General features: G+C 41.9%; 1 protein-coding gene across 1 annotated transcript in view; it reads right to left on the reverse strand.

Annotated features, from left to right (window-relative positions):
• The window catches only part of LOC135527381 (multiple epidermal growth factor-like domains protein 6), a 123,065-nt gene that overhangs the window by 15,732 nt on the left and 80,845 nt on the right, over positions 1-26,488 (reverse strand). Inside the window, exon 23 of the mRNA XM_064955895.1 lies at positions 1,282-1,410. Coding sequence (XP_064811967.1) covers positions 1,282-1,410 — 129 coding nt within the window. The remainder of the gene's footprint in view (positions 1-1,281; positions 1,411-26,488) is intronic.

Genomic DNA, 26,488 nt, shown 5'->3' on the forward strand with positions numbered 1-26,488 from the left:
CAGATCCTGAAATCATTTTGCCCACACATAATAATTTAAAGTACTTTTCCAAAAATATGTTTTCATGCTTTTGCCATGACATCCAATATATAGAAAATATAATGATAATCTGTGATGGGGAGCAGGCATGCCTCTGGCTTGACACTGAGTAAAGAGGCTTGCCCCAAGGGGCAGCTGTGGTGTGACTAAAAGCATCCTGTCGTGGGCCCTCTATCTGTTTAGCTGACAGGCAGATCTGCTGTCACACCGCAGAGCCATTACTCTGCCCACCAAGTGCTCGTTGGTGGGAATATCACATCTGGCAATATCTGAGAAAGTAGTTGGCTAGGTTGTTAAGTCAACTTTGGCTGATAGTTAGCTGTGTAATTGATATCTAACCATACATTTTATGTACAGGTTTATGAACTCACTGTGAATGGCTGGCGTAAGTGTCCTTCCCTCAATAAAAAGAGCTGATGAATAAAATATAGACCTACAGAAAGCGGAGACAGTATTCTCTTCAACAGTAGCAAAATTGGTTTGCTTGAAACAACGTTTTTCCCACGATTGCATTTTGAAATGTTGTGCAACCAGAAAGCATTTCTCTCCCACTACTGGAGCACACAAAGGAGAGAGAGTGGAAGTGAACTGTCAATAGGCTACAAAGCAGCAAGAAGTGGAGTCTAGACAACTCTCTGATTGACCAGTGGGCCATGTAGACATGTTTTGGAAGCCACCTATTCATTCAACCAGTCTGAATACAAAAGAAGCAGTCCACCCTTGATGGGTGATTAGCAGAACAATGGAATCTTGTGAACATGTGACAAGTATTGAGGGTGCACTAAAACAACTGAAAGTTTAGATGAAATCAGATGTTTTTAGGAATGTAACTGTAATCCAAGTACACCTTTTTTTAAAGTAATCCAGGTTGATTACAGTTACATTCTTAAAAACATCTGGTTTCATCTAAACTTAGTCAGAATTTGATCAGGGTTGGGTTTAAACAGATTACATATAAATCAGGATTACATAATCCAATTACAAAAATTAAGTAACTGTAATCAGAGTACACTTTTTTTTTTAAGTAATCCAGGTTGATTATAGCTACTTAATTTTTGTAATCTAATTATGTAATCCAGATTTATATATAATCTGTTACAACCCAACCCTGATCACACAAATACACATGCAACAACATTGACAAGACATACTTTAACACACATATACACACTCAGTAAGTCAGGTCAGAGTACAAGAAAGTACAGGTCTTAGGGCAAAATGGTTAAGATTCTTGTTCCTTACCTGTCTGACAGTGCTGTCCTACCCAGCCTGGGCCACAGCTGCACTCTCCACTGCGACGGTCACACACACCATTGTTCAGACACGCACAGGGCTGAGCACAGTCTGCCCCAAACCAGCCATGGGCACACTCTGGGGATAGAATCAGAATCACCTTTATTCACCAAGTACATTTACACATACTCAAAATGTCACTTTGTGATATGGTACTGATAGTGATAGACAACATTTAGAGACAGACTACAGAAAGGAGTTTACACAGAGTTAACATACAAATAGGTAGAGTGAACAAGAGAAAGAGAGACAGGAGGACAAGAAGGACTCAAAAAAAGTCAGTGTTTTCTCTGCTCCTGCACAGCTGTTGCCTAGTCACTTTATCCCTACCTATATGTACATATCTATTACCTCGTGCCACAGCACATCAACCCGGTACAATGTATCTAACCAAGTTATCGTTACTCATTGTGTATTTATTCCTCATGTTATATTTCTATATTTTTCTCTCTGCGTTGTTGGGAAGCAAGCATTTCATTGTTAGCTAAAACCTGTTGTTTAAGAAGAGTGACAAACAACATTTGATTTGATTTGAGAGCAAGAGGGAGGAAGAGAGAGGAGGAAGGGAGGAGAGCTAAAGAGGAGGGAGAGAAAGATAGGTAGGGGAGAGAGGAATGATAAAACGAGACAGAGAGAATGGGACACAGCAGGGGAAAGAGAGAGAAAGGTGATCCAGTTGATTATCTAAATAGATCGTTCAGAGTCGTTGACATAAATGCTCAGATTATAAGAGCTGTGAAATGACCTGCGATGCATCACATCTACCACAACCTTTCCTTGTGTGTGTGTAAGCCTCACAGCACTTATTGCAGACGTGGTTTAAAATGTATTCATACATTACATACAGTTCAATGGGAGGGGGAGTGGCACACACAGGCGGAGACCAAGGGGTAGAACTCTGACTTCTATTTAGAACTTATTGTATCTATAGACTTTCATACCATGTTACAAGCTCTAGACAGCACATAAAACGGGCAGATCAGTGCTTGTAGTTCTAAAGTAGAAGGAGAAATCAGAGGTTCCCTGAGTTGTGCTTGGCTCACAAGACATCAGGAATAACATCTGGCACAAATCAGACTGGATGTAATGGTGAGCAACCTAACGGAACAATAACAAATGAATTACCATTTATTACAATGTATTTTTATACTGAACAAAAATATAAACGCAGCATGCAACAATTTTAAAGATTGTACTGAGTTACAGTTCATAAAAGGAAATCAGTCAGTTTAAATAAATTCATTAGACCCTAATCTATGCATTTCACATGACTGGGCAGGGGTGCAGCCATGGGTGGGCCTGGAAGGGCATAGGTCCACCCACTAGGGAGCCAGGCCCAGCCAATCAGAATGATTTTTCCCCCTCAAAAGGGCTTTATTAGAGACAGAAATACTACTCATCACCCCAACTCAGATGATCCTGCAAGTGAAGAAGCTGGATGTGGAGGCCCTGGGCTGGCGTGGTTACACATGGTCTGCGGTTGTGAGGCATGGGGAGGCAGGGTAGCCTAGTGGTTAGAGCGTTGGGCTAGTAACCGGAAGGTTACCGGAAGGTTGCGAGTTCAAACCCCCGAGCTGACAAGGTACAAATCTGTCGTTCTGCCCCTGAACGGGCAGTTAACCCACTGTTCCCAGGCCGTCATTGAAAATAAGAATTATTTGTTCTTAACTGATTTGCCTGGTTAAATAAAGGTAAAATAAAAAAATAAAAAATAAAAATGTTGGATGTACTGCCAAATTCTCTAAAACAACATTGGAGGCGGCTTATGGTAGATACATGCATATTAAATTATCTGGCAACAGCTCTGTTGGACATTTCTGCAGTCAACATGCCAATTGCACACTCCCTCAAAACTCGAGACATCTGTGGCATTGTGTTGTGTGACAAAACTGCATATTTTAGAGTGGCCTTTTATTGTCCCCAGGACAAGGTGCACCTGTGTAATGATCATGCTATTAAATCAGCTTCTTGATATGCTACACCTGTCAGGGGATGGATTACCTTGGCAAAGGAGAAATGCTCACGAACAGGGATGTAAACATTTGTGCAAACAATTTGAGAGATATAAGGTTTTTGTAGTATAGAACATTTCTGGAATCTTTTATTTCAGCCCATTAAACATGGGACCAACACTTTACATGTTGCATTTGTATTTTTGTTCAGTAAAGTTAATTACACAGTTATTTCTGTAAAGTAAAAGAAAGTTTGACCAATAGTTATGTTCCTTTTCTACTGTAGTATACGGCAGACGTTTCGAGCCAAGTTCCTGTTTTGTAGACTTAACTGTCGAAGAGTTGATACATTTCTGTGTGGTGAAGAGGGGTTTAGAGTTACACTGCCTTCAGAAAGTATTCATACCCCTTGACCTTTCCACATTTTGTTTCGTTACAGCCTGAATTTAAAATGTGTTCAATTGAGATTTGTTATTACTGGTTATCACTGTTATCACCGTGATAAACATTTTTTGTTGTTGTGCACTTTCCTCAAACAATAGCATGGTATTTTTTTCACTGTAATAGCTACTGTAAATTGGACAGTGTAGTTAGATTAACACGAATTTAGCTTTCTGCCCATATAAGACATGTCTATGTCCTGGAAAGTTTGCTGTTACTTACAGCATCATGCTAATCACATTAGTGCACGTTAACTCAACCGTCCCGGTATAGGGACACCAATCCCGTAGAAGTTAAAATTAAGGCGTCAGCATGCTTCAGTTTGTCTGGTGCCTAGCCGAACCGAACGAGTGTGCTTGCATACTCCCTTAAAAGATCTTCTCAATTTTGAGAAGATTTTGAGACACCGTAGCCAGTATACGCTTCCTCAAAATAATCAGGATAAATCTAAAATAACTAAATAAATCTGTCATACATTTTGACATTTTTAGTCGCAGAATTTTACATCTAACGAAGATGTTTGGGGCAGTATTCCTCAATGAATAAAAAAAAATGAAAACGAGTTGTGTCTCGTTGAATGACAACAAAGACTTTATTGAAGAAACTGTACTGTTGACCAATCAGTGACGAAGGAGCGTAGACTTCGGCTTGCCTCTAGAAACAATGTTGTGCGCCCAAACAGCCGAAAGCGTCCCAAAATGCACGCACTCTTCCAAACTGTTTTGGCTGGGAATCTTGAGGAGGCCTTTACCCAGAAAGACTCACAGCTGTAATCGCTGCGAAAGCTGCTTCTGTAAAGTATTGACTTGGGTGTGAATACTTATGTAAATGAGATATTTCTGTATTTCATTTTCAATAAATCTGCAAAAATGGTCTAGAAACATGTCATTATGGGGTATTGTGTGTAGATGGGTGAGAGGAAAAAAATATATTTAATCCATTTTGAATTCAGGCTGTAACACAACAAAATGTGGAATAAGTCAAGGGGTATGAATACTTTCTGAAGGCACTGTACCTGTCCACCTGAGCCCCTCCCTTTCCCTGCATTGCCCTGTTCCTCTCTCCAAGAACACAGAGTACCCTACCACAGTTCATTCAGTAGCCTAAAAAATGCCAGGGAAGAAGTGCATCAACTCTGGATGTCAGACACAGAAGCAAACTCTTTTTCGCTTCCTGAAAAAAAAGTCCTGAGCATCTGCGAGGGTGGTTGTAATTGGTTCAGTGGGATATGTCTGGCCTCTCCAATAATAGCCACCTTTGTCATGCTCAATTCACCAAAGAAAGCTTTGCTAATGCAGAAATGGTAGGGTGGGCAATGCACAAACCTCTTAGGCTGAGGGAAGAGGCTGTACCATATCCTGACCATGGCTCATTGGAAAATGTACAGGTAATATAGCTAATATTTTGGGGATTGGGGGATATTGAGCGGAGTTTCATTCATTCAACACTGGCAATGTTATCTGGAACATGTTATGATCTTTAGTCTTACTGTAGGCCTATTTCTCACATGATATGAAACTGTTACATTTATTTTTAGACAAAAAGCTCAATAGATATTGGATGTGAAAGTGAGGTCCAAACGCCAGACCACTCAACTGAAGTGAATGAAGAGTATATGCAAATCTTGATGTGCTATTTTGGCCCATTCCATGTGAATTTTTCAATAACTTTTGTATTTGTGTTACACTGTTGTTTTTTTTGCTATGTTTGAGGAACTAGAACTAGAATGCAACTACTGCATTAGTGTCCAGTTTTAAAATTCTTTCTTCCATCAACCGATATCAGCTTGTTGTGTACATAGGCTGTCCCTCATGCCCAATGAACTATACAGCATAGCACGAGAGCACAACAATAGTCAATCCCTTTTAATCCTACTACCTCTTTAATCAACATTAATTCATTTTATATTGGTCTTTATTTAAGGACGGCGAGGACAAACCCAGCTTGCTGCTTTCCTTTCACACAGAGCCCAGACCTATAGCGTCAACGTGTCCTGATTGTGACAGTGGAGCCCTGTGTGAGGGCCTACAGCAGGACCCAGAGATGGCATCAGTAAAGCTGGAAGAATGCAGTCCAAGACTGGAACTGGATGTCATCAACAAAGATGAAGAAATGGACAAGTCCCCGTGTCACAAAACCAGACGCCGGGAGGACAAGATCATTTATTCAGGTTCCTTGTAGAGGAAGATGTTCGACGTATTATACTTTTCAGAAAGAAATGAATCATCTGATCATTGTGACCAATTTGGAAAATATGTATCTTCTCTCTTGAAAACGTTGAGTGTCGAAAGAAGATGTCACGCACAAGAGGAAATGTTGAGATTGTTATATTGGTACACGTCTGAGCAATACACTGAAGACAACCTCTGTAGTCGAACACTGGGACTGAATGTCAACATTAAAGATGAAGAGGAAAGTGAGAAGATAGACGGATAGGATCATGGTAAGAGCAAGTTTTTATCTAGAGCAGTTTGGTTTCCTCCAGATATCACCTGTCATTGTGTGAGCTGGTAACCTATTTCCTGTCACAGACTTGTGATTTGACATCAACTTTCTCGAAGCCAATACTTGTTTTATTCACTGTATGGCAGTCGGTAGTTTACATTTATTACCATATCGGGATGGCTCTCTTTTGCCTCCCCCAATAATCCGCTTCCCTTGTTATGTAAAGGCCACTTACAGTAAATGTACTTGTATATCACACCAACTGACTTGCTATTCAGATGTCATTCACACAGGAGAGAGATATCTTCAGGTCCAGGATCCAGAGGTGGCATCAGAGAAGCTGGAAGACTGCAGTCAAACACTGGGCTTGAATGTCATCATTAAAGGATGAAGGTGATGAAGAGGAGGAGAAAGGGAAGAGCGATAATTTAGTTTCTCATGGTAAGAACACGTATGAGGGAGTAAACAATTATTATCTTGCCAGTCAATGAGAGAGGTACATTTATCTCATGCTACTCGCACGATGTGCGATAGATGTAACTGTTTGAATCATCTAGGAGTGAAATAAATTGATTCTTTGCCACGTGTTTCAGCTGCTCTTTTTTCTCTTGTTATTCACACAGTAGAGCCACTTAACTCCTCTGACAAAGTGGAGGCGGCTCACTGCATTTGTTGTGAGAGTTTGCAGTTCTCATGGCATCTAGAGGACACTTGAAAATGCATAGTGGAGAGAAGCCTTACTCCTGCTCTGATTGTGGAGGAAGATTTGCTAGACAATATCATTTAAGAGTACACCAACAAATACACACTGGCTTTACTCCTGCTCAGATTATGGGAAGTGCTTCACAACTTCCATTAATCTGTTCTCTCATCAGAGTGCACACTGGAGTGAAGCCTCCCCACTGCTCTGAGTGTGGAAAGAAATTCTCTCAATTGGGTTCGTTAATTATCACAAGCTAACATACACAGCAGATAATTCTTACCACTGCTCTGATTGTGGAAATAGATTTGCTAGACAAGATCATTTAAAAGTACACCAGTGAAAAAAATACTGGAGAGAAGCCTTACCACTGCTCTGACCATGGCGAGAGATTCTCTCAATTGGCTAAGTTAAAAAATCACAAGCATCGAATTCACACAGGACAGACACCTAAGGCTTCAACGCCTCATATTTATAACAGTTCATCAGAGAGTGTATACAGGAGAGACTCCTTACCACTGCTCAGAGTGCAGGAAGAGTTTCTCTAATCCTAAAAACGTAAAAAGTTTACTAACAAATACACATTGGCAAAAAGCCTTACCTTTGCTCTAAATGAGGCAATTTGTGAAACATCTCGTGCATATGAAGACATTATATAAGCCACCCTGCTGTAGGCCACTAGTCACCCAAGTCATAGACTGTTCTCTCTGCTACCACACGACAAGGGGTACTGGAGCACCAAGTCTATGTCCAAAAGGCTCCATAACAGCTTAACAGCTCAATTTTTCTAAGGTAGGGCAAGTGCCAAATGCACATTAGTTTGCAATTTTAGCTTGTAAAAATCTGCACTCTGGCAGTTTTTCTACCCCATGTGTCACACTCTGACCATAGTTTGCTTTGTATGTTTCTATGTTTTGTTTGGTCAGGGTGTGATCTGAGTGGGCTTTCTATGTTGTGTGTCTAGTTTGTCTGTTTCTGTGTTTGGCCTGATATGGTTCTCAATCAGAGGCAGGTGTTAGTCATTGTCTCTGATTGGGAACCATATTTAGGTAGCCTGTTTGGTGTTGGGTTTTGATGGTGATTGTCTCCTGTGTCAGTGTTTGTGCCACACGGGACTGTTTCGGGTTTACACGTTTGTTGTTTTGGTAGTTTATTCATGTATAGTTTTCTTATTAAAAAACAAACATGAATTTCAATCAGAAGAATCGCGTTACACCATGCGCAAGGTTCAGCAATTTACCGATCTGATATTAGTTCGCTTGGGCTGAGGTGTGGGGCAGGCAATATTTGAGGTGTGTCCTTGAAAACAAGCTCAAAAGTGACCATTTCATGCATATCAGGAGATCTAAGACTAACGAAAAGCAGGTCTTACTAGTAACAGGGTTGTTAATGGCATGGATTTTGTGAGCGGGTAAAAACCCCTCCGCGTAGGTTACATCTGTCCATATGCCCCTCAATAAATGAGAGATGAGATGATGCTGGTGACCCTTGTATTTAGAACTTATTATCCTGTAACAATTGCCTTTGGAAAGTATTCAAACCACTTGACCTTTTCCACATTTTGTTACTTACAGCCTTATTCTTAAATTGATTTTTTTCAATCTACACACAATATCCTATAATGTCAAAACAAAAGCAGGTTTCTAGAAATGTTTGCTAATTTATAAAAAATTTAAAATGGAACTATCATATTTACATAAGTATTCAGACCCTTTACTCTGTACTTTGTTGAAGCACCTTTGGCAGCGATTACAGCCTCAAGTCTTCTTGGGTATGACGCTAGAAGCTTGGTACACCTGTATTTGGGGAGTTTCTCCCATTCTTCTCTGCAGATCCTCTCAAGCTCTGTCAGGTTGGATGTGGAGTGTTGCTGCACAGCTCTTTTCAGGTCTCTCCAGAGATGTTTAATCATGTTTGTATTTGTATTTAAAGCAGCAGCTACTCTTCCTGGGGTCCAGGAAAATTAAGGCAGTTTATACAATTTAAAAACCATTACAATACATTCACAGATTTCACAACAAACTGTGTGCCCTCAGGCCTCTACTCCACCACTACCACATACCTACAGTACTAAATCCAAGTGTATGTACAGTGCGAACGTTATAGTGTGTGTGTGTGTGTGTGTGTGTGTGTGTGTGTGTGTGTGTGTGTGTGTGTGTGTGTGTGTGTGTGTGTGTGTGTGTGTGTGTGTGTGTGTGTGTGTGTGTGTGTGTGTGTGTGTTTGTCTGTCTGTGCCAATGTTTGTGTTGCTTCACAGTCCCTGCTGTTCCATAAGTTTCTTTTAATCTGTTTTTTAAATCAAATTTTACTGCTTGCATCAGTTACTTGATGTGGAATAGAGTTCCATGTAGTCATGGCACTATGCAGTACTGTGTGCCTCCCATAGTCTGTTCTGGACTTGGGGACTGTGAAGAGACCTCTTGTGGCATGTCTTGTGGGGTATGCATGAGTGTCCGAGCTGTGTGCCAGTAGTTTAGACAGACAGCTCGGTGCATTCAACATGTCAATACCTCTCATAAATAAAGTAGTTATGAAGTCAATCTCTCCTCCACTTTCAGCTAGGAGAGATTGACATGCATATTATTAATATTAGCTCCCTGTGTACATCCAAAGGCCAGCTGTGCTGACCTGTTCTGAGCCAATTGCAATTTTCCTAAGTCCTTTTTTTGTGGCACATGACCACACGACTGAACAGTAGTCAAGGTGCGACAAAACTAGGGCCTGTAGGACCTGCCTTGTTGATAGTGTTGTTAAGAAGGCAGAGCATCGCTTTATTATAGACAGACTTCTCCCCATCTTAGCTACTACTGCATCAATATGTTTTGTCCATGACAGTTTACAATCTAGGGTTACTCCAAGCAGTTTAGTCATCTCAACTTCTCAATTTCTACATTATTTATTACAATATTTAGTTGAGGTTTAGGGTTTAGTGAGTGTTTTTTCATCCAAAGACAATGCTTTTAGTTTTAGGAATATTTAGGGTTAACTTATTTCTTGCCACCCACTCTGAAACTGACTGCAGCTCTTTGTTGAGTGTTGCAGTCATTTCAGTCACTGTAGTAGCTGACATGTATAGTGTTGAGTCATCCGCATACATAGACACTCTGGCTTTAATCAAAGTCAGTGGCATGTCGTTAGTAAAAAAAAAAAAATGAATCAAGGGGCCTAAACAGCTACCCTGGGGAATTCCTGATACTAACTGGATTATATTTGAGAGGCTTCCATTAAAGAACACCCTCTGTGTTCTGTAAGACAAGTAACTCTTTATCCACATTATAGAGGGGGTATAAAGCCATAACACATAAGTTTTTCCAGCAGCAGACTATGATCGATAATGTCAAAAGCTGCACTCAAGTTTAACAAGACAATCATTGTGTCATCAATTTCTCTCAGCCAATCATCAGTCATTTGTGTAAGTGCTGTGTTTGTTGAGTGTCCTTCCCTATAAGCATGCTGAAATTCTGTTGTCAAATTGTTTATTGTGAAATAGCATTGTATCTGGTTAAACACCATTTTCCCCAGAAGTGTACTAAGGGTTGGTAACAGGCTGTTTGAGCCTGTAAAAGGGGGCTTTACTATCCTGGGCAGTGGAATGACTTTAGCTTCCCTCCAGACCTGAGGGCACACGCTCTCTAGTAGGCTTAAATTGAAGACGTGGAAAAGAGGAGTGGCAATATCATCTGCTATTGTCCTCAGTAATTTTCCATCCAGATTGTCAGACCCCGGTGGCTTGTCATTGTTGATAGACAACAATCATTTTTTCACCTCTTCCACACTGACTTACGGAATTCAAAAGTACAATTCTTGTCTGTCATAATCTGGTCAGATATACTTGGATGTGTAGTGTCAGCGTTTGTTGCTGGCATGTCATCCCTAAGTTTTCTTACCTTGCCAATGAAGAAGTCATTAAAGTAGTTTGCAATATCAGTGGACTTTGTGATGAATGATTCAAGGAGCCGAATTGGCTTCATTTCCCAAAATGTCATTTAAGGTGACCCAAAGCTTTTTACCATCATTCTGTATATAATGTATCTTTGTTTCATAGTGTAGTTCATTTTTTAAATGTTATTTAGTTTAGTCACCTGATTCCTTAATTTGCAGTATGTTTGCCAATCAGTTGGGCTGCCAGACTTAATTGCCATACCCTTTGCCTCATTTAAATCAAATATCTGCAGTGTTAGTAAAGATGTGATCAATACATGTTTATTATTTAATTCCTGTCCTGTTTGTAACTACCCTGGTAGGTTGACTGGCAACCTGATCCAGGTAGCAGGCATTGGTTTCAGATTTTTTAATTATTGAGTGTACAGCTTGATGATAGCAAGTCAATATTTAAATCACCCAGAAAATATACTTTGTTGATATCACATACATTATCAAGCATTTCACACATATTATCCAGATACTGACTGTTAGCACTTGGTAGCCTATAGCAGCTTCCCACAATAATGGGCTTTAGGTGAGGCAGTTGAACCTGTAGCCATATTACTTCAACAGTATTTCACATTAGATCGTCTCTAAGCTTTACAGGAATGTGGTTCTGAATATAGACCGCAACACCGCCTCCGTTGGCATTTCTGTATTTTCGGTAGATGTTATAACCATGTATTGCTACCATTGTATCATCAAAGGTATTATCTAAGTGAGTTTCAGAGATAGTGAGAAAATGAATGTCATCTGTTACAAGCAAGTTATTGACTTCATGGACCTTGTTTCTTAGGCTACATATGTTAATATGGGCTATTTTTAGCACTTTTCTGGGTTGCTTGATTGTTTTTAATGGTTTACTGGGAAGCTTATCAGAGGTAGACTTATTCATGTTATTTACATTGGAGCTGATAGTGCAGGGTGAGCTGCATAAAGTGGTGTTCTTACTAGTGCACACCGCCTCAGTGCTAACAGTGTAACCCTGGTTTAATAGCTCATGATTACTGCTTACAATAGCTGTAGGATAAACAAATGTATTCGGTGCAATTAGGGGTACATAAATGAAATGACTTACATTGTGTTTGCCAATGCCTCTAAGATCATGTACATTTGATGCATCATTATGACGACTCATTGTCACAGTGGTAGGGATTAACTGAGCTGGTCTTGGATCATTTACCAGTCATTGTTTCAACACAGCCTTGAAATGCAAGTCCAGGAGCCAAGATGATTTGCATGGACTCCATTATTCCTGTAGAGTATCTTCTGTTTCAATACAAGTGACTCCAGCAGAGCTACAGTAGTATTTTAGCCAGATGTGTAATGCCAGCAGTCTGCTGAATCTTTCACACCCTCTGTCCAATGATGGTACTGGACCTGAAATTATTGGCTGGGCCACTCAAGGACATTCAGAGACTTGTCCCGAAGCCACTCCTGCATTGTCTTGGCTGTGTGCATAGGGTCGTTGTCCTGTTAGAAGGTGAACCTTTGCCCCCAGTCTGAGGTCCTGATCACTCTGGAGCATGTTTTCATAATGGATCTCCCTGTTCTTTTCCCCGTTCATCTTTCCCTCGATCCTGACTAGTCTCCCAGTCCCTGACGAAAAATATCCCCACAGTATGATGCTGCCACCGCCATGCTTCAATGTAGGGATGGTGCCAGGGATGGTCCTCAAGACGTGATGCTTGGTATTCAGGCCAAAGAGTTCAATCTTGGTTTTATCAGACGAGAGAATCTTGTTTCTCATGATCTGAGAGTCTTTAGGTGCCTTTTGGCAAACTCCAAGCAGGCTGTCATGTGCTTTTTACTGAGGAGTGGCTTCTGAGCATTGAGGCCCCCACCAGCAGCCAGACAACCACTGCGCCCAATCACCATACTTTCCCTGAGATTCGCCAACAAGGAACGAGTACTACAGGTGGTGAAAATCAACACCATTACAATGGGAAACGTCGTTGTGCGTTGCTAACTGTTCCCATTTTTCAGAACACAGAATTGAGACCGAGCGTGGGGTTAGGAGATCCAACAGGATATGTTGAGTTGTTTGGGAACTCGGCTGGGATGTTCAGAGGATGTTCTTTTATGTACACCATTTACTTTTATTTTATGTGATCACAGCTGTAACTATTATCCACCTATACCCAGAGATGACTTGCACTAGAGTTTGATTACTGTTTAACTAGTACCTTAAATCTACTGACATGGAACTGCCATGGGCTAGGTCATGCAATCAAATGGAAAAAGATACTATGGTTCCGGGTTGGAGCGAGCGGTCGCATCTACACTTCGGTCCGCAGGTAGTATAACTTTTCATTACATTTTCATTACATTTCATTATAGTACAACGGTTTGATTTGTCTAATCTTAGCAATTTCTTCTTAGCTAGCTACATAGCCATCTTTGTATCAAAGATAATTGCGTAATTATCGTATTTCGTCGTCCTAACGTAGTCTACACTGCTATCTGCCTAGCAGCTAGCTAACGTCCACCGTCTACTAGCACTGTAGAAACTATTACACTCAACTGAACGACTCGATTAGTGTAGTGTTAGCTAGCTACATAGTTGTCTTTGCTGTCTTCGTATCCAAGATAATTGTGTAGTTTAGAGTGTGTAGACTTAGAGTGATTATCTTAATTTACCAGGTTAGCTAGCCAGCTATTTGTCGTCCTTAACGTAGGAGATACTGCTAGCTAGCTAGCCAACAGCTAGCCAACGTCTACCGAATTGAACTTCAACTACCCGGTCAACATTCCGCTTCGCTCCACAGGTAGTATCACATTTTCATTTCACTTCATTACAGTACAACGGTTGGATTTGTTTGATCGTAGCTAGCTAGCTACATAGCCGTCTTTGTATCTAAGACAATTGTGTAGTCTAGAGCGATTTTCTAGGTTAGCTAGCCAGCTATTGTCGTTCTTTTAACGTAACGTAACGTAATCAACACTGCTAGCTAGCCAGCTAGCCCCCGAATAGCAGCACTGTAGAAACTATTACACTCGACGGAACGACTTGATTAGTGTAGTGTCAACAACGCAGCCACTGCCAGCTAGCCTACAAAGTCAACAACGCAGCCACTGCCAGCTAGCCTACTCCAGCAGTACTGTGTCATTTCAATCATTTTAGTCAATAAGATTCTTGCTACGTAAGCTTAACTTTCTGAACATTCGAGACGTGTAGTCCACTTGTCATTCAATCTCCTTTGCATTAGCGTAGCCTCTTCTGTAGCCTGTCAACTATGTGTCTATCTATCCCTGTTCTCTCCTCTCTGCACAGACCATACAAACGCTCCACACCGCGTGGCCGCGGCCACCCTAATCTGGTGGTCCCAGCGCGCACGACCCACGTGGAGTTCCAGGTCTCCGGTAGCCTCTGGAACTGCCGATCTGCAGCCAACAAGGCAGAGTTCATCTCAGCCTATGCCTCCCTCCAGTCCCTCGACTTCTTGGCACTGACGGAAACATGGATCACCACAGATAACACTGCTACTCCTACTGCTCTCTCTTCGTCCGCCCACGTGTTCTCGCACACCCCGAGAGCTTCTGGTCAGCGGGGTGGTTGCACCGGGATCCTCATCTCTCCCAAGTGGTCATTCTCTCTTTCTCCCCTTACCCATCTGTCTATCGCCTCCTTAGAATTCCATGCTGTCACAGTTACCAGCCCTTTCAAGCTTAACATCCTTATCATTTATCGCCCTCCAGGTTCCCTCGGAGAGTTCATCAATGAGCTTGATGCCTTGATAAGCTCCTTTCCTGAGGACGGCTCACCTCTCACAGTCCTGGGCGACTTTAACCTCCCCACGTCTACCTTTGACTCATTCCTCTCTGCCTCCTTCTTTCCACTCCTCTCCTCTTTTGACCTCACCCTCTCACCTTCCCCCTACTCACAAGGCAGGCAATACGCTCGACCTCATCTTTACTAGATGCTGTTCTTCCACTAACCTCATTGCAACTCCCCTCCAAGTCTCCGACCACTACCTTGTATCCTTTTCCCTCTCGCTCTCATCCAACACTTCCCACACTGCCCCTACTCGGATGGTATCGCGCCGTCCCAACCTTCGCTCTCTCTCCCCCGCTACTCTCTCCTCTTCCATCCTATCATCTCTTCCCTCTGCTCATACCTTCTCAACCTATCTCCTGATTCTGCCTCCTCAACCCTCCTCTCTTCCCTTTCTGCATCCTTTGACTCTCTATGTCCCCTATCCTCCAGGCCGGCTCGGTCCTCCCCTCCCGCTCTGTGGCTCGACGACTCATTGCGAGCTCACAGAACAGTGCTCCGGGCAGCCGAGCGGAAATGGAGGAAAACTCGCCTCCTGCGGACCTGGCATCCTTTCACTCCCTCCTCTCTACATTTTCCTCCTCTGTCTCTGCTGCTAAAGCCACTTTCTTCCACTCTAAATTCCAAGCATCTGCCTCTAACCCTAGGAAGCTCTTTGCCACCTTCTCCTCCCTCCTGAATCCTCCTCCCCCCTCCTCCCTCTCTGCAGATGACTTCGTCAACCATTTTGAAAAGAAGGTCGACGACATCCGATCCTCGTTTGCTAAGTCAAACGACACCGCTGGTTCTGCTCACACTGCCCTACCCTGTGCTATGACCTCTTTCTCCCTCTCTCTCCAGATGAAATCTCGCTTCTTGTGACGGCCGGCCGCCCAACAACCTGCCCGCTTGACCCTATCCCCTCCTCTCTTCTCCAGACCATTTCCGGAGACCTTCTCCCTTACCTCACCTCGCTCATCAACTCATCCCTGACCGCTGGCTACGTCCCTTCCGTCTTCAAGAGAGCGAGAGTTGCACCCCTTCTGAAAAAACCTACACTCGATCCCTCCGATGTCAACAACTACAGACCAGTATCCCTTCTTTCTTTTCTCTCCAAAACTCTTGAACGTGCCGTCCTTGGCCAGCTCTCCCGCTATCTCTCTCAGAATGACCTTCTTGATCCAAATTAGTCAGGTTTCAAGACTAGTCATTCAACTGAGACTGCTCTTCTCTGTATCACGGAGGCGCTCCGCACTGCTAAAGCTAACTCTCTCTCCTCTGCTCTCATCCTTCTAGACCTATCGGCTGCCTTCGATACTGTGAACCATCAGATCCTCCTCTCCACCCTCTCCGAGTTGGGCATCTCCGGCGCGGCCCACGCTTGGTTGCGTCCTACCTGACAGGTCGCTCCTACCAGGTGGCGTGGCGAGAATCTGTCTCCTCGCCACGCGCTCTCACCACTGGTGTCCCCCAGGGCTCTGTTCTAGGCCCTCTCCTATTCTCGCTATACACCAAGTCACTTGGCTCTGTCATAACCTCACATGGTCTCTCCTATCATTGCTATGCAGACGACACACAATTAATCTTCTCCTTTCCCCTTCTGATGACCAGGTGGCGAATCGCATCTCTGCATGTCTGGCAGACATATCAGTGTGGATGACGGATCACCACCTCAAGCTGAACCTCGGCAAGACGGAGCTGCTCTTCCTCCCGGGGAAGGACTGCCCGTTCCATGATCTCGCCATCACGGTTGACAACTCCATTGTGTCCTCCTCCCAGAGCGCTAAGAACCTTGGCGTGATCCTGGACAACACCCTGTCGTTCTCAACTAACATCAGGCGGTGGCCCATTCCTGTAGGTTAATGCTCTACAACATCCGCAGAGTACGACCCTGCCTCACACAGGAAGCGGCGCAGGTCCTAATCCAGGCACTTGTCATCTCCCGTCTGGATTACTGCAACTCGCTGTTGGCTGGGCTCCCTGCCTGTGCCATTAAACCCCTACAACTCATCCAGAACGCTGCAGCCCGTCTGGTGTTCAACCTTCCCAAGTTCTCTCACGTCACCCCGCTCCTCCGCTCTCTCCACTGGCTTCCAGTTGAAGCTCGCATCCGCTACAAGACCATGGTGCTTGCCTACGGAGCTGTGAGGGGGAACGGCACCGCAGTACCTCCAGGCTCTGATCAGGCCCTACACCCAAACAAGGGCACTGCGTTCATCCACCTCTGGCCTGCTCGCCTCCCTACCACTGAGGAAGTACAGTTCCCGCTCAGCCCAGTCAAAACTGTTCGCTGCTCTGGCCCCCAATGGTGGAACAAACTCCCTCACGACGTCAGGACAGCGGAGTCAATCACCACCTTCCGGAGACACCTGAAACCCCACCTCTTCAAGGAATACCTAGGATAGGATAAAGTAATCCTTCTCACCCCCCCTTAAATGATTTAGATGCACTATTGTAAAGTGGCTGTTCCACTGGATGTCAGAAGGTGAATTCACCAATTTGTAAGTCGCTCTGGATAAGAGCGTCTGCTAAATGACTTAAATGTAAATGTACTCTTAAAAGGAAAAAGCAGACATTGTGCTATTAGAAGAGACACACCTCTGTGATACCGAACATGATATACTCTGCAGAGCTTGGGTGGGAAAGGTGTATTTCTTGTCTTTCAAATCAAACAGTAGAGGCACAGCCATACTTATAAATAAGCATGTTCCATTGATAATTAACAAAAACATCTGATCCGGAGGGAGATTTATTCTGAGAACTGGGTCACTGTATGGGCAACCAATTACCATCTTAAATACAGTTGAAGTTGGAAGTTTACATACACTGAGGTTGGAGTCATTAAAACTATTTTCAAACACTCCACACATGTCTTGTTAACAAACTATAGTTTTGGCAATCCGGTTAGGACATCTACCTTGTGCATGACACAAGTAATTTTCCAACAATTTTTTTACAGACAGATTATTTCACCTATAATTCACTGTATCACAATTCCAGTGGGTCAGAAGTTTACATACACTAAGTTGACTGTGCCTTTAAACAGCTTGGAAAATTCCAGAAAATTATGTCATGGCTTTATGTCATGGCTAATTGACATCATTTGAGTCAATTGGAGGTGTACCTGTGGATGTATTTCAAGGCCTTCTTTCAAACTCAGTGCCTCTTTGCTTGACATCATGGGAATATCAGCCAAGACCTCAGAAAAATATTGTAGACATCCACAAGTCTGGTTCATCCTTGGGAGCAATTTCCAAATGCCTGAATGTACCATATTCATCTGTACAAACAATAGTACTGTAACGGCGTTCTTCTTTAGTTGAAGGAGAGTCGGACCGAAATGCAGCGTGTAAGTTACTCATGTTTATTTAGTGAAGACAAACGAAAGAACTATACACGAATAACTAATAAATACAAAAATAACAAACAGAACGTGAAACCAATTACAGCCTGACTGGTGCACACTACACAGAGACAGGAACAATCACCCACGAAATACAAAGCGAAAACCAGGCTACCTAAATACGGTTCCCAATCAGCGACAACGAGAATCACCTGACTCTGATTGAGAACCGCCTCAGGCAGCCAACCTATTTAACACACACACGCCCCTAATCAGCTACAATCCCAAACACTACAAAACCCAATACGAAAATACAATACATAATAAACCCATGTCACACCCTGTTCTGACTAACTAATAAACTAAAACACAAAATACTAAGACCAAGGCGTGACAAGTACGCAAGTATAAACACCATGAGACCACGCAGCCGTCATACCACACAAGAAGTAGACACGTTCTGTCTCCTAGAGATGTGTAAATAATTTGCTGCAGGAGGGACTGGTGCACTTCATAAAATAGATGGCATCATGAGGAAAGAAAATTCTGTGGCTATGTTGAAGCAACATCTCAAGACATCAAGAAGTTAAAGCTTGGTCGCAAACTGTGTCTTCCAAATGGACAATGACCCCAGCCATACTTCCAAAGTTGTGGCAAAATGGCTTAAAGACAACAAAGTCAATGTATTGGAATGGCCATCACAAAGCCCTGACCTCAATCCCATAGAAAATGTGTGGGCAGAACCAAAAAAGTGTGTGCGAACACGGAGGCCTACAAACCTGATTTAGTTACACCTGCTTAATCAGGAGGAATGGGCCAAAAATCACACAACTTATTGTGGGAAGCTTGTGGAAGGTTACCTGAAATGGTTGACCCTAGTTATAAACAATTTAAAGGCAATGCTACCAAAAACTAATTGGGTGTATGTAAACTTCTGACCCACTGGGAATGTGACGAAAGAAATAAAAGCTGAAATAAATCATTCTCTCTACTATTATTCTGACATTTCACATTCTTAAAATAAAGTGGTGATCCAAACTGACCTAAGGCAGGGAATATTTACTAGGATTAAATGTCAGGAATTGTGAAAAACTGAGTTTAAATGTATTTGGCTAAGGTGTATGTAAACTTCTGACTTCAACTGTAAGCCCCTAACACAGATACTCCTGCTTTCATAAAAAAAAAGAGCAGTCATGGCTCTCCAAACAGCAGATGACGAGGTCACATATGATCCAAATAAGATAAATGTAACTTTCATGATTTTTATTCTGAGAGAAAACATACGGATGCATAACTCCATTCCTTCTTAGAGGTCCCCAGGCCCAGATGGATTTCCCAGAGAGTTCTACAAAGCTTTTTGGCCCCAGTTTAGCCCTATTTTCATGCCAATGGCTGGTTGATTTTTTGCAAAAACTGAGCTCTCCCAGACTCTATGTACACAGCACGCAATTACAATGTTGCTCGTCCTTCCGGACCATAAGCTTGTTGGATTTCGACTAAAAAAGAATTACCAAATTACTCGCTAAAAGACTAAACACTTCTTCCCAAAATAATAAAAGCGGACCAAACTGGACAAGTACTTTTTTGATAACATTCGCCGTCTTTTTGATTTTATAGATCAAGTAAACGCACAGAAGACCTTTGTCCTGCTGGCTTCACCGGATGCTGAGAAGGTGTTCGACAGGATGGAGTGGAGCTTTCTGTTCTCAGTCTTAGAAAAGTTCAGTATGGGCCCAAACTTTAATAAATGGATGAAGTCCCTATACTGTCATCCAAATACCATGGTGACTACTAATGGTCTGAATTCTGATAGATTCCCTTTGGGACGTGGCACAAGACAAGGATGCTCACTGTCCCCATGCTCTATTTATTGGGGGCGTAGCCTTTGGCAGAGTTGACAAGGAGCAATCCAGTTTCATGGGTGTTTCTGCAGGCAGCCTGCAGCACAAGATTTTGCTCTACGTGGATGATGTCTTGCTCTACATATCCAACCCTGAGAAATCCCTCCCATTTTAGACTCAATTGCTCAGTACGGCAAGTTTTCAGGACATGAGATACATTTGAACAAATCCACTGTTTGCCCTCTCAATCTTACACGCAACAGCTCTATGAAGACACTCTGTCCGTTCCAATGGAAGACACAGGGGTTTCAATACCTTGGGATCTTTGTAACACCAGATCTGAATAGACTTTTCAATGAAAATTATCTACCACTCCTGGATCGAATCAAGAACGATCTCCAAACCTGGATCTCCCTCCCAATTACTTTAGTAGGAAGAATTAATGTTATCCGTATGAAAATCCTCCCTAGATTGAACTATTTATTTCAGATGCTCCCACGCAATCTCCCAATTTCCTTTTTCAATACGACTAATCAAAGCATCACCAAATGTATATGGGGCAATAAAAAACCTAGGATCAAGTTCTCCCCTCTATCAAACCCTGAATCTAAGGGTGTCCTTGCCCTTTCCTCCCTTCAATTGTACTACTGGTCTGCCCAAATCCGCAACATGCTAACATGGATCACAAACAAACAAGACTCAATGTGGACTCAGATAGAAGCCCAATCCTGTGGTTCATTGCCCCTAAGCTCAATTATATTCATTAATCATTTTAGTGAAGCGGGCAACATAGCCAAAACCTTTGTGATTTACAGCACCCTACTAGCATGGAGGGACGGTAAGAAATTGCATTCACTTGCCTATAGTATGCAACCCAGACTTGCCAAAAGCCCTGAGTGATGCCAACTTTCAGCTTTGGCATACTCTAGGAATCAGGACCTTTTCAGACCTGTTTCATCAGAAAACCACTACACTGAAATCCTTTCAAGAGCTCTGCAGTGAATTCAATGTGCCAAGATCCAATTTTGTAAAATAACTTCAAATTAGACATGTCATTTCCTAATTCACTTCCAAGGGGAGGTTTAGAGCTCAGCTGAATGCAGTTGAGACCCTTCTTGCTACAGCACAATCCATCAAAGGCAAAATCTCATATCTATAAAGTCCTTTCTGAGAAAGGGGGCTCCTCCTTTACTAATTTGAAAAAAGGACCTTGGTCTGACTATCAGTGATGAGTTATGGGCGAATTTTTGCAACAGGGTATACTGCTCCTCTACTCATGTAAAAATGAAAGAATCTAATTACAAATTGTTGTACACATTTTATTACACCCCAGTGAGACTCCATAGAATGAATACAGACATTTCTCCTTTCTGTAAAATGTGTACCTCTGAAAGTGGAACCTATATGCATGTATTTTGGAGTTGTAGAAAGATTTTGGCAATCTATGCATTACTGCTGCACAGGAAATACTGGATGTATAGTTTAATATGACCCTGTGTATCTATCTTCTTAATGCCCAACAGGACATTGTTCTTGATCCTGACAGAGAAAATGTGTTTATGACTATCACATACTTTGCTAATAAATGTATTATTCTATTGTGGGCTTCTAATACTAATACAATATTGTTGACTTTCTCCCTCTTGAAAAGCTCACTTATGACCTCCGCAAGAGACAGCCCAAGTTTGACAGACTCTGGTCTCCACTACTCAACTATATTTCAAATTGGACAGAGTGAATGGGGTGATTAGGGAAATGAGCAGAAACATGTTGTGTAACACGGAACCCAAACCGGCTGCGTGCGTGCGCCATCGTGCATAAATGTATTTTGTCCCCCTACACCAAACGCGACCATGACACACAGGTTAAAATATCAAAACAAACTCTGAATTAATGACATAAATTTGGGGACAGTTCAAAAAGCATTAAACATTTATGGCAATTTAGCTAGTTAGCTTGCACTTGCTAGCTAATTTGTCCTATTTAGCTAGCTTGCTGCTGCTAGCTAATTTGTCCTGGGATATAAACATTAGGTTGTTTTTTTACCTGAAATGCACAAGGTCCTCTACTCCACACATAAAACAGTCAACCGAATCGTTTTTAGTCATCTCTCCTCCTTCCAGGCTCTTTCATCTTTGAACTTATATGGTGATTGGCATCTAAACTTCGTAGTATTACCACGACAACCGGCAACACAGTTCGTCTTTCAATCACCCACATGGATATAACCAATGAGGACATGGCACGTGGGTACCTGCTTCTATAAACCAATGAGGAGATGGGAGAGGCAGGACTTGCAGCTCGATCTGTGTCCCAAATAGAACTGACTTCTATTTTAGCCCTTGGCAACGCAGACGCTCGTTGAAGGGTGCGAGCAGTGTGGGTGCAATAATTGAATAACATGGATTCTTACATTTCTTTTGCAACGCTCACACACGCGATGCGAGCGGTGTAGTCAGGGTGTAAGGTGCTGTAAAAACGAATGATTTGCTCGTTATCTCAGCTAAGGCTGGAAATAAGTAATAGGAATGCTGACAGTGCTGCTGCAAGTTTGTTTGTTTGATATTTTATTTTTTTATGTCTGCTACATCTATGAAAGTGGAATGTGTTTTGTTGGGTGATTGAAAAAAACAAGAAAACATAAATAAAACTTGAAATAAAAATAAAGATGGAAGCCACTGTGTTCTTGGGGACCTTCAATGCTGCAGAAAGGTTTTAGTACCCTTTCCCAGATCTGTGCCTCGACACAATCCTGTCTTGGAGCTCTATGGATAATTCCTTCGACCTCATGGCTTGGTTTTCATGCACTGTCAACAGTGGGACCTTATATAGACAGGTGTGTGCCTTTCCAAATCATGTCCAATCAATTGAATTTACCACAGGTGGACTCCAGTCAAGTTGTAGAAACAACTCAAGGATGATCAATGGAAATAGAATGCACCTGAGCTCAATTTCGAGTCCCATAAAAAAGATGATGAATACTTATGTAAATAAGGTATTTCTGTTTTTCCGTTTTAATAATTTAGCAAATATTTCTAAAAACCTGTTTTCACTTTGTCATTATGGGGTATTGTGTGTAGATTGCTGAGGATTATTATTTATTTATTTTTCCAACATAACACAATGTGGAAAATCTCAAGTTGTCTGAATAGTTTCCGAAGGCACTTTAGGCTATAAGGAAGGCTGGTTCAATAGCAAGTAGTTGTGTCTTTTTTCATGTCAATTTCATGATATCATGATTCTGATCCCAAGATTTTAGAAATATGGTTATTGTAAAAAAGTATTCACGTATTAGAATGATTCATCGTCCTGGCTTAATGATGAGAACGTCCAGCTCGCATGCAAGAGAATTTAAGTCGGCTATTTCTGGAAAAGTGTGAACCCACTGGGCAACAGAGGTCAATTCAACGTCTATTCCACATTGGTTCAACATAATTTCATTGAAATGAAGTGGAAACAACGTTGATTCAACCAGTGTGTGCCCAGTGGGAATGCAATCTGTAAGATGGTTCCATTATATTTGGGAGCAGTGGATATTCTCTTTATATTGGATCTTTGTCCAGCATCTGTGAAAAATTTGTATGTGCATAAAACCCTCCAATATTATACGACGGTAGCAATCAGGGTGCCTGTAACTTTATTTAAACTATATACCCTATTTAAAACAAGTTGCTTTGATTGGAATTTGATTACAAATATTCACTCTCTTTAGGCCTCAACAGTTCATGTAATTTTGCTTATCAAATATGCTTGGCCATGGCTCAGCCATTATGCAATTTATAGTAGGCCTAGCCCCATCAGTGTGAATGTTATGTTTATTAACAATATATTTCCATATTGAAGCCATGCAATTATTTAGAACAATGTGGACTGCAAGCATGTTCAATGTATTTAGCAAAGATGGGATAGGCCCACATTTAGTTATTTTGTTTCTGTAGGCTATTTAACAAACTAGGCTATAATGGACTAACATTCAAATTGCAGTTGATGACAATGCAAACGAAATACATAAAAAAAGATAAATACAACACTAGAAACAACCACATATCTAGCCATGGAGCACGTTCTGATTGGCCAGCGAGTGGTCAAGCCTCCAAATGTTTTATTTATCAAAACCCACCCCTTTCGAGTCACCGCCTGCTACTCTGCCAATAATTCCCAATATTTCTGACACACCCCTGGACCTATAGCCCTACCGCCAGCGCTAAGATTTACCATTGCATTAATTAAGTTCGTTGAAATATAGCCTATATTGAAAACTTTGAGAGGTGAAAGCACAAGAGGAAATTACGAGGATGCGCAAGCTACATCAATACACTTGTAAGCAATACAGCGAAAGCAATCTATACAGTCAATGTCAACATTAAAAATGAAGAGGAAGATGAAAAGATTGGAACATCGTAAGAGCAGGTTTTATCTAAAGTTGTTTGGTGTTCTCAAGTTATCATCTCTCATTGTGTAACCTCGGCACCCAGAACCCCGTCATCTACTGGATTCTCCATGGCTTAGTTTTAGGACAGACTCAAGGTTTTATTGTCAAGGTGTTCATGAGAGATTACCCACTGTGAGAGAGGTTATTTCATGGCATGGAGACTTGAGTGGTTTGGAATCAACATTCTCAATGACATATATGTTTCATTCAGTGTATGGCTCTCTGGAGTTTACTCAAACAATATTTTATGTTTTATGAAATGAGTGTGTAACTAATAATCAATGTATGGTAAGTGATTTGGTAAGTGAAAATAATTTGATCCTACTTCTTACAGGTGTAGGATTTTAATTTGATCACACTGTTGTGTGATAATTCTTATTGTACTGTATTCAAGGTTTAAAAAGGCTTCTAAAGTTTGTCATTTCCACTTTCAGATTTGCCCTAACGAATAATGTATCAACCCTTACAAACATGTCCATTACTTATTATCCACATAACTATTCACATTTCCTGTTGCTGCAGGATTATTTTTCCTGTTCTGAACTGGTCAAATTAAGATCTGATATCTATACCACAAACTGACTTGCTATTCTGATGTCATTCACACAGAAGAGACTTCTTTAAGTCCAGGATCCGGAGATGACATAAGTGAAGCTAGAAGACCCCAGTCAAAATGTTATCATTAAAGATGAAGAGGAGGTGAAAGAGAAGACTGGGGATTTTGTTTCTCATGGTGAGACCATGTAGGAGAGACAAGTTGAATACATTATAATCTCCTTTTCAATTAACAAAGTAAATGTTTCTCACACCACATTAGTGATGGGTGAAACATTTTATTCATTAGTCAGTGATTCTGATTCTTAGACACATGTTTCAGCTGCTCTTTGTTGTTGTCAAACACACAGGACAGCAACCTAACTCCTCTGACCAAGTCAGAGAATTCTCCATCCAAAGAGCAACTGCAGGAAGAGATCTCACCACTTCCCACATTGTGAGAAGAGTTTCCTAAAGCCATCAAGTTATCTGATTAACCATCAGTGCACACAGGAGAGAAGCCGTACCACTGCTCTGACTGTGGGGAGAGTTTCTCTCATTCTAAAATCTTTAAAAATCCCCAACAAAAGCATACTAGTGAAAAGCGTTACCCCAAATCATTCCCATCACATCTTGAGGAAACACACACTAAAGGGAAGCCTTACTACTGCTCTAATTTTGGAAAGAGTTTATCTCATTTGACTGACTTAGAAAATCACATGTTAACACACATAGCACAGAATCCTTACTACTGCTCTGAATGTGGGAAGAATTTCACTACAATCCCTGATTGTGGAGCTAGATTTGCTAGACTATATACATACATATATAGAAAAACAGTGGGGCAAAAAGTCAGCCACCAATTGTGCAGATGAGAGAGGCCTGTAATTTTCATCATAGGTACACTTCAACTATGACAGACAAAATGAGAAGAAAAAAATCCAGAAAATCACATTGTAGGATTTTTAATGAATTTATTTGCAAATTATGGTGGAAAAAAGTATTTGGTCAATAACAACATTGTATCTCAATACTTTGTTATATACCCTTTGTTGGCAATTACAGAGGTCAAACATTTTCTGTAAGTCTTCACAAGGTTTTCACACACTGTTGCTGGTATTTTGGCACATTCCTCCATGCAGATCTCCTCTAGAGCAGTGATGTTTTGGGGCTGTTGCTGGGCAACACAGACTTTCAACTCCCTCCAAAGATTTTCTATGGGGTTGAGATCTGGAGACTGGCTAGGCCACTCCAGGACCTTGAAATGCTTCTTACGAAGCCACTTCTTTGTTGCCCGGGTGGAGCCCCAGATCGAGGGAGATTGTCAGTGGTCTTCCATTTCCTAATAATTGCTCCCACAGTTGATTTCTTCAAACCAAGCTGCTCACAACCTTTCCTTTTGTGTGTGTAAGCCCCACAGCACTTATTGTAGCTATTCTTTGAAATGTACTCATGCAGTTCCATGGGATGGGGAGTCGCACACACAGGGGAGACCAGGAGGTTGAACTCAGACTTCTATTTAGGACGTATTCTATCTAGAGGCTTTTATATCTAGCGCTAGCAAGCAGATAAAGAGAACTGAGTCAGAGCCCAGACCTATAGCGTCAATGTGTCCTGATTGTGACAATGGGGCCCCCTGTGTAGGCTTATCGCAGGTTCCAGAGATGGCATCAGTGAACCTGGAAGACTAGTAAAACATTGGAGCTGAATGTCATGATTAAAATTTAAGAAGAGGACCAGCGTTCAGGCCACAAAAGTAAACGCCATTGATTCAGCTGCCTTGCAGGAGA

The sequence above is a fragment of the Oncorhynchus masou genome, chromosome 33 (genome assembly GCF_036934945.1).
Source record: "Oncorhynchus masou masou isolate Uvic2021 chromosome 33, UVic_Omas_1.1, whole genome shotgun sequence".
Lineage (NCBI taxonomy): Eukaryota > Metazoa > Chordata > Actinopteri > Salmoniformes > Salmonidae > Oncorhynchus > Oncorhynchus masou.